Source organism: Cibotium barometz, chromosome 25, assembly GCF_041138505.1.
Source record: "Cibotium barometz isolate CiBa-2024 chromosome 25, ASM4113850v1, whole genome shotgun sequence".
In the NCBI taxonomy this organism is placed as follows: domain Eukaryota; kingdom Viridiplantae; phylum Streptophyta; class Polypodiopsida; order Cyatheales; family Cibotiaceae; genus Cibotium; species Cibotium barometz.
The window spans coordinates 23,209,734-23,223,262 of record NC_141070.1 but is presented as its reverse complement, the minus strand read 5'-3'; the positions used below and the strand labels follow the sequence as shown (position 1 = coordinate 23,223,262).

Below are 13,529 nucleotides of genomic sequence, written 5' to 3'. Positions count from 1 at the left end.
GACCTGATCCTCCCCTTTTACTCATAAATGGGCATCTCCCCATGTCCTCTCACCTGATTGGACCCCAATTCACTTACTTATTAAGAGAAATTCGTGTTTTCTCTTCATGAGGATTTTTGGAGACTGAAAACTCTGTTTTTCCACCATTTCTCTCCATTTCCAAGCTCTCCATAGCCATACCCAACTTGCTAGGGTGTTTTCCAAGCTTCCAAGAGTGTTTCCAAGTGCTAATCACTCTCCTACTCACTCCCAATGACTGAAATTCAGCAAAACAGCTCTCATTTTTGCTGTAATTTCTGGTCTTTTTGCTGAAAACCCTAATTTCAGCCTTCCTTTCTCAAGTTGAACCATAGGGGAAGCTTTCCCAAGGTTCCCTTCATCCTCTTGAAGACTTTTGTCGCGAAGGATTGCGGCAAATCGAAGATATCAACACTTCTAAAGCTTCCAACGCGAAGGCTTCCGCTTGCAACAACTTCTATGAAGACTGGTAAGCTAATTGGACAATGTGTTGTCATTACTTACTCAGTAGAAGGGCAGGACTCCTTGTTTAGCCGCCCTGTGTAGTATTTCTCTTGTCCTATGTGCTTTTGAAGATGTTGCTACCTTGCGTGGTAGAACATAGAGCCAATGGTAGAGAATATGGGCACTGAAGTCGGGCCGGGCATCAAGGCAGCTCCTTGGTGATCTACATCGACATACCATTGTTTTCTAAATGCTGAATTTCATATGCATTGGCATGGAGGATTTGGCAATGGATGCCCGTGAAGCTATGTATTGAATTTCTCCAATAGTAATACAATTTACTCAAGGGAGGGGTCGGCCGTTCCGGCTCATTGCGTGTCTCTTGTCAATTCAGCAATTTACTTCTTGTATATGAGCAAGTGTCCTTCAAATCTTAGTGTATTTAAGTGTATTGATTAGCATTGTTACATGAAGTCTCATTGGGACACAGGATTGCGGATCTTGAGGTATCTGCAGAATACGAAAGGATCTAGGACTCTTCTACACAGGAGGGAATGGAGTCAGACTCCAAGGTTGGAGTGACTCACATGGGGAGGAGATCCAGACATGAGGAGATCTACTTCAGGTTACAGTTTTACCCTCGGCTCAGGAGCAGTTTCTTGGAGCAATAAGAGGCAACCAACTATTGTCCTATCTTCAACAGAGACAGAGTATCGGGCTGCTTGTGGTGCTGCTTGCAAGGTTGTGTGGCTGCGGAGGCTGCTAGGCGAGATTGGGTTTCCACAGAAGGAGCCCACAATCATCCAGTGTGATAACCAGAGTTGTATAGCTATTGCTCGGAACCCGGTCTTCCATGCCCGGACCAAGCACATAGAGATACAGTATCACTTTGTACGTAAGAAGATCTTGGCTAGTGACATCTTGCTACTTTATTGTTCGACGGAGGACAATGCAGCGGACCTCTTCACGAAGTCTCTACCTCAGGCTATGTTGAGGCGGCACTCCAACTCCCTAGGGTTGGTTTCACAGCCAGGAGCTGAGAGGGGGTGTTAGAAGTCATCTCCTGTCTTTATCAGACACCAGGGCCTCTGTTGTGGGTGTGCCCGCCCTTTGTAGGTGTTTTCTCATTTTTCTCCACTCTCCATATATTTCCCCATTTTTCATGGCTTGGGTGGCTGCCCTGTGATGGCAGCATGTCCCAGTAGCTGGCCGACTGCATGGGTTCACCATCTGGAGCAGGCCGACTGATGTTATCTGGTCGTGGACCTCTCAGATGCTGGCCGACTTCATTATGTTGGCCGACTGGTGTTGAGTGCAGTCGGGTGCCTGACGGCTGCCCCTTCTACTTGCCGACTGCTCTCTTGGGGCCATATAAAATGGCCCCATAGCCCCTTGCCATTGTATCTTGTATCGGGATCTTGTGTATATAGAGCAAAGTTACACGCATATCTCTCTCCTTCTCTTGTGCTGTCTATTTTCTGCAATCTACTTGCTCTTGTGGTCTCAGATTTGGTTATCATCTCCGCTGCGTATTTTGACAGAATGCTCCAAAAGCTAAAAATGCATATGAGAAGAAAACATGGAACAAGAGGAGCACATATGGGTTATCTCAGGAGCAAAGGGTGCCCGGTGCAGTACATGTGAGAAGGCAAATGCTTTGAAAGTGGTAGTATAGATCTCTTCAAGTTTCAGTTGTTTAAAGTGCTTGTGTGTGGTGAAGTTTTTGTTTACTGCCCATTAGTGGTATTTAAGGCCAGTTTCACTCATACTTTATGAGATATGGACATTTTACATTGTAGAAGACACCTGTGGAGATCAGGATTTGATATAGAGCCTTTAAAAAGGTTTGACTGGCTTGGATATGCCTGAAAGATGGCCACAAAACATAAGTTTCAAGGGATTTTATTCATTTATATGGTTTTTAAGCTTTATAAGTATATGTGTACACACTCACTAAAGTTTGGGCAGCCAACAGTTAATTGCTTGTAAGCGAATACACACCAAAGGTGGACTATTTTATTGAATTATAGACAAAACACAAGTTTAGGCGCTTGGAAGCTACAACTAGCTCCATCAGTTGCTAAAAAGAGCCTGGGAAGTTCCTTTGAGCTGGTTGACTTGTAAAAGAAGGCAATGGAGCTATTTTCAGCTGGCCGACTTGATGAAGGGGGTAATTTCAACTGCTCAATTTCATATTTACATACATCTCACATGAGCATGGGTTTTTCCTTCTCTCTTGCACTGACATACAGGGTGGTGGTTTGCTGTTTTTCTGTTCTCGACAGCCCCATAGCAGGCTCTACAGCACTCTCTCTCCTTCATAAGTATACGCAGGGCTTCCCCCCAACTCATGCCATACAGGCACAAGCTCTCCTTTCAAGTGTTTTCGGGCTTAAAACAAAAATTCAGAACTGGACAGCATAGTTTATCACGTTAGATGTCATACTTTTAAGTGCCAGAGATGTTTTCATGGTGACCCGTGCATAGACGATACCCCAAGGAGAGATTCTAGAAAGTTCCATCGCGAGAAGCGGCTTGCTTTGCAAGATATCTTGAAAACTTAGCCTTGGGTTACAAGTGTAGAACTCTATGAGTTGATGGGACAATGTTCTCACAGATTCATCTGTTGGATAAATGTAATCCCAACTCCTTAGTCCAATTTAAATGTGGTTGATAGGCTAGTGGTCAGTGGTTGGTGTGTAAAGCCTACAAATGGTTGGTGCATGTTGTTCATGCAACTCATGCAACTAAAAATAGGGTAGAGGAGTCTCTAAATAAGGTACAAGTCGTGATCAAGTGATTATGTAAGTTCGGTTCATGTCTAATCACAATTAGTGTCTTCTTGAGTTAATCTCATATCAATTTTCTGCATATACCAGATTTTTGTCCCTCATATTCATGATGTCTTGTACAATCTTTGATCCACCTTGAGGATGTTTTGATCAATCTTCATAGCTTAGTTATCAAATCTAACATTTGGTATCAGAGCTTGACTCAATTAGATTTAGTTTATTAGAAAAAACCCTAATCCCACCATAGCCAGTTTTTCTCTGTTTGGACAGCATGCCAAAGATTGGCTTCATGCAATTATTCTAAGCCATCATACTTCAATCCAATCATATAGCCATGTTGCCTAGCTCCCACGCTCTCACCAAAACGCGACTCACAGCCGGAATTGCTTTCTTCTACGTGAATTTGTCATCGCCATGAAATCTGCAGGCGACCTGCTAATCGGGCAAAATCGGGCGTGTCTTGAGGAATTGGCCTAATTCCTTTTAGGTGGTGTTAGTCCATCATATGAGAATTCAGCATACGAAATCTTGAAGAATTTCGTCCACGCATGCTGCTGTACGGGCTATTTTTGCAGACGCCTATTTTTTGGTTTTTCTGCTCCCTCAACATGGTGATGATTATTTTGATCTTTATTGAAGATATTCTTATTATTTGGGTCTAAATCATCTATGTGAGCAATTTTTCAACATCAAGGGTCATATTTTATCATCATGCGTTCAAAATTCCCCGACAAATTCAACGGAACCGGGTTCCATACCTGGCAAATCAAGGTGAAGGGCTACCTCATGAAGAAAAATCTGTGGAGTATGGTCAAGCCACTTACTGAAGATGAAGCTAGTATTTCTGCTGCAGTTACAAGAGCTACAACGGCTGCACTTCAAGCAAAAAAGCAAAAGATGAGCAAGCACTTGGTATTATCATTACTGCTTTAGAAGATGATTTTATTCATTATATTGATGATGTTGAGTCAGCCATGGAAGCTTGGGAATCATTAGAACGTACTTTTGGTGCAAAGGTAAAGCATTCCAAGATCAGTTTGAAGATGCAACTCTTTGATCTAACCATGGAGAGTAATGAAAATTTAGTAGCTTTGATTAACAGGTTGAAGAGCTTAATGACACAGTTGGTTTATGTTAAATCTCCTGTTCCTGAAGAAGATGCTATTGCTATCCTGCTCAAAAGCTTACCTTCAAGCTTTAGACAAATTGTGACGGTACTTAAAGAGAAGGAGCCAGTCCCTTCTTTGGAAAGTATCATAAATTCTTTGCAGGAAGAAGACAAGAAGATTACAAAGGATGTGATAGATCCTTATGCATATACTGTTACTACGACATCGACAAAGAAGAAGTGTACTATTTGTGGTCGTACAAATCATCTTACTAAGGATTGTTTCTCCAAACATCCTTGTGAGTATTGTGGAAAGACGAATCATCCATCCTCAAAGTGCTACCAAAAAGATCAAAAGCAAGCAAAGGCACATGTGGTTGAAGAAGTCAACCAACAAGAAGAAACAAATCTTTGTTCTAGTCTCAGTATAAAAGATGTAGATGAGGAATATGCTTTTTAAATTATGTCATGTATGTGGTTAAGTCAAGACTTATGTTGTTCCAACTTGACGAGTTGTAGAGAAGAGTACACTACCCTATGTTGTTGTTCAGGGAGGACTCTTACTCATTGTGTCAAGGAGGTTTGTTAGACTTGATTCATGTTTTGTAAGAAGTTGGTCTTAAGGGGGAATTGTTGGATAAATGTAATCCCAACTCCTTAGTCCAATTTAAATGTGGTTGATAGGCTAGTGGTCAGTGGTTGGTATGTAAAGCCTACAAATGGTTGGTGCATGTTGTTCATGCAACTCATGCAACTAAAAAAAGGGTAGAGGAGTCTCTAAATAAGGTACAAGTCGTGATCAAGTGATTATGTAAGTTTGGTTCATGTCTAATCACAATTAGTGTCTTCTTGAGTTAATCTCATATCAATTTTCTGCATATACCAGATTTTTGTCCCTCATATTCATGATGTCTTGTACAATCTTTGATCCACCTTGAGGATGTTTTGATCAATCTTCATAGCTTAGTTATCAAATCTAACATCATCTTCTTTCTTTGATTGGAAATCTCATGTGCTTGGAAAATTCTGGTGCTGGGCACCTGCATCCTTTGTTTGAAAGATTACTCCTGAGGAATTCGTTGAAGGGGAGGCAGCCATTTCAGTCCCAATGTGGTGTCTTGTGCATATGATTTTATTTTTCAACATGTGTGATTATGTTTAATGGCTGTGGCCAGTGTTCAAATGTTTAAGTTCAGATTGCCCCTAGGTCGAAATTTGGATACAGCTCCCAGTCATTCCAAGCTTGTATTTGAAATACCATTGGACGTCGGGAAGAGGAGGAGAGGGGGAGGAGGGGGGGGGATCGACCCATCTTTTATCCCTACTAATGCCAATGTTTATGGTCTTGTGATTATGTGATTTAATCTCACGCTTAAGTGTGTTTAAATAACTTGCAGGTTAATAATCCCGAGATACATGCTTCACGTTACATTACAGATATCCACGTAATTATTATTTGGAAACCATTCTTGATTTTGAAAAAGGCTTTGTTAGAATTAAGAAGGAAAAGAACTGAGCCATTCATAATGAAAAAGAGCTTGATTGCATTGATATCAAACGATCTTATACATAGGACTTGTACAGCCATGAGAGATACACTCAATGTGACTAGATACATTGCTGGGATGACATCACTACTTATGGCATTTGATGGATTACATCTTTGATCTTAGGCTAAAAGATATCCTATGCAAGATAATTAAAAAGGCTAGGGACTACAAGTTGGGCTTATTGCAAACAAACCCCCTTTAAGCCACACTTGAGAAAGACACTCAATACATGGACTCAGCCTACAACTATCCTCCTTGAAACAATGAGACAAAGTCCCCCTCTTTATAACAATAGGGTGTGTGATCTCTTCTCTTACAATAATCAAGGAAATGGATAAAAACAAAGGCTTAAAATAGAGTGTACAAAAGAGTTAAAATGCATAAGAATCATCAAAGCTTTCAATCCCACTTGTTGCCACAAAGTGACTCTCCTCTGCCTTGACAATATGAGCCTTCTCTTGTTCTTCTCTTGCTTTTCCTTGAGGCAACACCTGCTGGATGGGTGGTTGGTTTTCCCACAATGAGAGCATGGATTGTTATGAAGCAAGCTTTGGATGAGTGATTGAGCACATTTCTTCTTGTTGGAGTAGGACACCGCATATGTGCCTTCTAGGATGTGTGAAGCCTTGCAAAGTTAATAATACTTTCTAAAGAAGGAATAGGCTCCTTCTTCTTTAGAACGGTCACAATTTGAGCAAAAGTGTGAGCCATGCTTTTGAGTAAGATTGCTATGGCATCTGCTGACCGTATAGCACAGCTCGTTCTCTCTCTTAATCGAGAGCTGGTCGCTAATTTTGGAACTGCTCCAAGATCGTTTTGTATTGGTTCTTGGTGATGTTTGTACCTAGATCTCTAAGCACATGTTTGTTGTAGCTTTGTGGAGAATCCGGTGCAAGTTTACACCCGCACCTTGGTCTGTTGTAACAATTTATCCCTTGAGTAAATAAGTTCCTACGGGGGGCCGACTGTTCCGACTCAGTGCTGTGTTCTTTTGGTGATTCTTTATGGTTCTTTCGTTGCATCTCAAAGTTTGTTCTAGTATTGTGCTGTATGTCTGTTGCTGGAGTGTTGGTTACAGGAGCCGACGAGGCTCTGATACCATCAAAGAACACAGAGCGCGGAGCACCAAGAGAACAGAGGCGCAACACGCGAAAGATGGCCATCAACCGACCGAGCCCCCCACCCAAACATCCCATGAGACCACCAATAAAGGTGGGAGATTAAGGGGAGACCAAGGGACATTTTGCCCTATATAGAGGGGTTAAGTTGACCCCAACCCACTATGTGGGATAATAGACTGCCACATGGCAGCATGAGAAGCGGAGGACAAGAATTCATTCCAACATGTTGATGCTGATGATGAAGATGATGAAGGTTGATGATGACCTACATGCTGTCTTGGCTGAAGCTTAATCACGGATTAAGATTGTTCATGCTGGAGTTTACCCATGGCACGGGCGTGCACATGACATCTATGGCCTATAAGGACTGGCCGACAATGTTGTGGGACTTGGGTGGGCCAAATCCATGGCCATGGGCTGCCCCAAAGTGGCCCAAGTGTAGGGCGGCATGGGTAAACCATGTCCCTGCACTTTATGCTTATTTGCATGCATTTATATGCTTCCTAGGTGCCCTTGCATCTGGCTGCAAGCCTATCAATCCACAACACCATGTCATCATTCCACAAGGTGACTCACAGTACGAACTAGCCTTGCTCCAGCGCGGCATGCACACCTGACCAAGACCATGTACGAGACTTGTACACCTGACCCTGGATGCTTAGAGTGGAACCATTTAGCAAGTTGTGCTAAACGGAGATGGAGATAGTTTTAAGGGGTTATAAACCTTAGGAGGTTGTCCTTAATGGTAACAAGGTGTGCGACTTACAATTCCAAGTGATCCTTAGTTCATCAAGGACTTGGAAAAGGTTTGATCTGATTTCGGCTATTTAGACAAAAGGAAATGGACTTATGGAAAACCTGAAGAGTCTATTTGTTCGCTTTCTCTACAAATACTTACACGAACCATGGATTTGGATTACATTTCACTAACTTCTGCAGCAATTCCTAGAAAGCTAGTCCTCGTAGTAGTAGTGAAAATTTCTTTGTGAAGCATTTACTTCCTTTAATGTTCATGATCTAACGTCACCATTTGGCCATCCAAATGGTCCACCCTTGCTTTGAGCCTTGTGCTTTGGATGGGCACCTGTTCAAGGCCAGTGGATCCTTGCATGATCCTAGACAATACGGCTTTTCGGTGGGCCTGAGCACAATGCCTGCAAATTCAACTAACTTCATAAACGGAGATTGTCCATGCCAATGTTGCATTGCATACATGTATGCATGCCTGGAAACTATTTTGTGCGAATTGTTTTACTACTTACAAGATCTGTATGTGTAGTTTACGAGCAGGGGACGCCCTCACGTGAAACCGTGCATGTGAATCTATATTCTGACCTTGCTTGTGGTAAGCAAGCCTCCAAACTCTTTGTTTATGCATACAAGTGTTATGGCTTTTTTTTTTTGAAGATTAAAGTGTGGACAGACAAGTTATAAGTCACTTATTTTTATATTTTGCAGGTTCACACTTCATTAAAGTGTGGGCAAACAAGTTATAAGTCACTTTGATTCACACTTATTAAAGTGTAACAAGTGTGGGCAGACAGTTTATTAGAGAGTTTGGGACTTCGATTGATAAGACAAATATTTAGGTGCCCCTTTTTTGTAAGTCTTATCCACTCTTTCCCTTTCTCATGTTAGATGGGCGCCTACTTGAAACCTAATTGAGCTGAAACCAGGGTGTGAGGAACCAATCATGTATTCACTTTGTACTTCATATCTTGGTCCTATTGCTATAGGGAATGGTCCATGCCTGCTGGTGCATGGCCAAAGACGAGTAGAGGGAGAAGGAGTGCAGGCATTGGTGGTTGGAGTCCATCAACGACAACACTCGTTTGATATTGCTTTCTCTGCATTGTGCATGGACATCTGGCTTTGGCAGCCAGTGAAGTTTGTAATCTAAAGCTTATTTGAAGGAGGGGCCAGCCATTCTGGCTCATTGCAGGTGTATTTTGTGATGTGCTGTGTTTATTGTTTAGGTGATTAAGTGTTTTGATACACTGTGTTTCTAAAGTGCTCAACCCCGCCCGGGGATATTACAAGCAAGGACTAGGGCTAGCAAGGATAAGGTCTCAAAGGACTTGAAACACACTACAAGCATACCAATGGGATATATTAGTCAACAGCCTAAGAATAAGTCTGAGCCATATTATTAGCCAAGGTTGGGCCTATAAAAGAGCATCTAGGGCTCAGCATTGAGAAGAGGCGCTTCATAGGTAGAGACATCTGCCAAGGATTAGGAACCTTGCAACCAAGCGGTGAGCACTACCCTTGGGTGGGTTTATAGTATGAGTCGCACACCACTCAGACAATCTAGACCTCAGACTCACAGCTGCTATGGCTGGGAGGTGAGCAGGACCCAGGTAGCCATTTCACGGTCTCATTCAATTCATGGCAGGTTATCTTTACTGAAGGCGTGATCCAGATACTTGAGGCCTTTACAAAACAATATCTAAACAGCCAAAACTCTATGGATAAACTTTACCTTCTTGCCGCCAACTACATTCACGTCCATACAAAGGGGGTATTTGTCACCACTGACTAGCTATGCACTCCTATCCTGAACAAAGCAGTCCTCTCACTCACCAGCTGATGAAAACAAACTGATTGACAATTTGCAGAAGTCATGTCATCTACAAAGTACAAAGGTAACAACCAACCCCAACCCCAGTAACTAGATACCCCACTGCTGACATCCATTGAGAGCATCAATTTCTTCTTTTGAGAGCATCTGGTGAGATCAAATATTCATAACGGATTTAGAGATGCTACTAATATTGTTCTAATCTGAGGCTGTTAGCCAACCAGACCTAATACTTTCCACTAATAGTTTTCCAGGACATGTTGCTGCAATACTGCTGCCAATTCTCAGAGACTCATCATAGTCAGAGGAGGAGAAGAACAACACAGCTTGGTTGTTATTGAAAGGCAGACAAGAAATCAAATGGCCCGTCAAAACGAAACTCAATTCAAAAGTTTGTAGAGTAAAACAACAGCACACTTCCACATGAAAACTTTAAGGAGAAACGTTTCCAAAGGAGCATCACAACACATGATTTTCAAAGAGGACAGAGCAGATAAGAGACCCTTGCCAGTTGTTCTCACCTGCCACAAGCAAGACAGAGCAGCACCCCTGCTTTTCCTTGTTCCTCGTACTTCTTTCTCTGTCCTGAGTTCTCATTCAAAGCTTTTGTGTATTTCATAAAAGCCCGGTGAACTTGCTGCTTAAATTCTGCAGAGTCTTCTGGTAGATCAGGAGCAATTTGCCGCTCCTCCCGCTCTATCATTTCTCTCTGTGTATCACTGCCATGCCACGGTTTGGTCTTGTCTGCAAAGGGTCTATTAGGTCTCTCAGACTGCAGATACTTATCTTGATCACTGAAGTCATTCAGCCTCCTCTCATCTTCAGGGTAAGAAGAATATCTCCTTGCCATCCTCCTTGGAGAACCACCTCTTTCTCCCCATGGCCTGCGTCCAGATTGATTCCCATGGTTATGCTCGTCTTCTTCCCTCTTTGGCCTTCTTTCCAAATAGCCATCTTGTCTGTCCCATCCTGAAGGTCTTCTATCACGCAAGTGGTTGTCATATTGCACATCCCAACCCGTTTCTCTCCTCTTGAACTCTGGTTCATGGGGGCGAAAGAGTCTTCTTTCTAGAGGGGCATCCTCCTCCAACTCAGCATATTTTCTCTTCCAAACTCTTCTCTCATCTTCATGGAGATCATCATGTCTTGAATTTGGAGGAGTCAATGCCCTCATTCTCCTTGGACTTAAAAGGGCATTTCTTCTAGGGCTTGGATACATCTGCATATCAGTTCTAAAGGCTGATCGCTGTGGATAAACCTGATCATGCTTTGAAGCCTCTCTAGGAGGACTTCTTGTCTGCCTATGAAAACCACCATCGTTTTGCTCATACATCAGGCTGTCCCTATGTTCAGAGCTTCTCACAAGGCCTCTTTCCCTTGGATATGTATCTGGTGGGTCATATACAGATGGGGCACGTCTTTGTAGGGGCAGACGAACTTCTTCAGGTGCCCTCAAAAGCTCATCTTGTCTGGGGTTCCTGGCATATCCAATCCTGTCCCTATCAGCATTTCCTCTGAAGTCCTCATCAGGACCACATCTGCGAGGACTGTTAAGTCCCTCCCTTAGAGAAAGCTCAGGAGCATATGTTGATCCTCTGCGTTCCATGTCAATCCTTCTGGCAGACCTCTCTAATTCAGATGTATACGAATCTCTACTAAATGAATCAATTACACCATCTCTGCCATAGCTGCGAACTCCATCGCGTAAAGGGCTCCTTGAGGCTCTCCTCTGCAAGGGATCATCAATAGCATTTTGATAAGGACTAAGCGGCCTCTCTCTCTGATAAGTGGAATGCTCTAAATCTGGTTTTTCCAGCCATCCAGAAAGACTTCTGTCTCCAGCAATATACTGATTCTGGCCAGGTAACTTCCTATCTGTAAACCTTTGATCATGCGTGGAAATATAATCACCTCTGGAACGTTCTGCTGATGTAAATTTGTCTGGACTGACATACCTCACAATTGCAGGCTCTGTACCATGTTGTGTTAATCCATCAGCATAAGGGGGAAATAACTTACCCCCTAAACTAGGGCCCATAGTTGGAGGCACAGAATTGGACAAGGGGTCTGGAGGTAGAGAGTAGAAGGTTCTGACTGTACCATCTTCCAGAACAATTGGGCGAGGAACCAGCATACCGTAGCTGCTCAGAGATTCATCCGGATGACTGTTAAGTATATCTTCCATGCCTTTTACAGCATTGCCAGACGTGAAATGTGTATTTGTTTGTGTTCCAGGAACAGTACCGTTCCTGTTGCTAGTGAGTAGTGCCTCTCTTGCATGCCTGTCAACAAATTCTTCTCGGCGATCTAATGCTGCTGCTAGTTGAGGCCGCCCGTTCATTGGCACCCGCGGGGATCCAGGACGAATGGGCACCCGTGGCGATCCAGGTCGCAGGGGCACCCGTGGTGGTCCAGGTCGCAGGGGCACCCGTGGCGGTCCAAGACGCACGGGCAGACGCGGCGATCCAGGTCGCACTGCCATCTGTGGCGATCTAGTTGGGGGTGGTGGGGGTGTTGCTTGGCTGGCCATTCGGGGAGACCTCATCCTATACTCTCGAGGCGAATCCCTGCGCGGATGAAGCTCCAATGACCTGCGCCTATGTCCATTTGGACTTCTTGCTCGAAAGGTGTGAAAATCATCATCAAGATGACGAGAGCCTCTAATAGGAGATCTTGAAACTCTCCGCCTGGGAGGGGTTTCTCGATGTCCATCATGTCCCCGACTGTCTCCATGCACTCTGTCTCTGTGAGAACGAGGAGGGCTGTCCCCACGCATTCTGTCTCTGTGAGGAGGAGGGCTCTCTCCCCTCATTCTGTCCCTGTGAGGAGGAGGAGGGTACCTAGCGTCCCTCCCCTTATCTGGTCTCCCATCTCTGGGGGTATCACGTGCTCTCATGCCAATCTCCCTTCGCCTCATTATGAAGTTGTACTCTTGATGGAAGGACAACTGGCCTAGATAAACCGTCTGTGCTGAACCTCACTCTAGTATGCTGCTGCTTTGATGATAAACGTGCACCCCATACGGTAATCTGGCACCCTAATTTCGAACTGCCGTTGAGGAATGCTCTATTCTGTCGTATGCAGATTGCAAACCCTAACCTTTATGTCTCCTGCCTGGCTAAGAAATGTGCAGACACCAAGAACGAAACCCTAAACCTAATCTGCCTGTAAAGTTTGTGCTCTGTGCTGATCCAAGACAAAAAGAAGCAAAACCCTGCCTTTATGCAGCAACTTTCACATCAAACGCGCTAGCATCGATGGCACCATAGCCAGATTTAGCAAAACCTGCAAGAAAATCCTACGGTGAAAAACCTTAAGGTTAGGCAGAAAGCCTCGGCTTCTACACTCCAAGGAAGGACCAAAAACAGAGCCTATGTGACTAAGGCCTGCACAACCAAAACCCTAACGGAGCACATCGTTCTTTCTCTCAGAAATGTCTGAGACAGAAACCCTAAACTTGTCAAGACTTCAGCTTTGAGGGACATTTGCATTTAGCTGGAGCACGCGTTCCTGAGCTCGCACTGTGCTGGAGAAGACGAAGATCAAACAGGGGTTCCCGCAATCCTGCATAGTACTGTCGAAAACGAAGAAGGCTCTAGGATTTCCGCAACCCAATTCGTTATTTTAGGGTTTCCAATATCAAAACCTAAAAAGAAATTTTAAAAGTAAAATTATTGCACAAATCCTTGTGGCCTCCCTTTGTAAAATTATTTGTCTAGACAGCGGTTCAAAATAAATATTTTCAAAAAAATAAAAATATGAGAACAAAATATTAAAAGATTAAAAAACAAATTAGAATTCTCTCTCTCTCTCTCTCTCTCTCTCTCTCTCTCTCTCTCTCACACACACACACACACATGTACACACATAATAAGCATACAATATGTCAAAAAAATATAATATGAAATAAACATA

The 13,529-nt window shown here is 43.4% G+C and overlaps 1 protein-coding gene across 2 annotated transcripts in view; it reads right to left on the bottom strand.

The window, feature by feature from the left end:
• LOC147624361 (uncharacterized) overlaps window positions 1–13,278 on the bottom strand; it is a 48,187-nt gene extending 34,909 nt beyond the window's left edge. The window contains exon 1 of one of the 2 annotated variants that reach the window (XM_086819343.1): window positions 10,136–13,278. In XM_086819343.1, coding sequence (XP_086675469.1) covers window positions 10,136–12,531 — 2,396 coding nt within the window. In that variant the 5' untranslated portion in view covers window positions 12,532–13,278. The remainder of the gene's footprint in view (window positions 1–10,135) is intronic. The other variant, XM_086819344.1, reaches the window with a different exon arrangement.
• Between the last annotated feature and the right edge of the window lie 251 nt (window positions 13,279–13,529).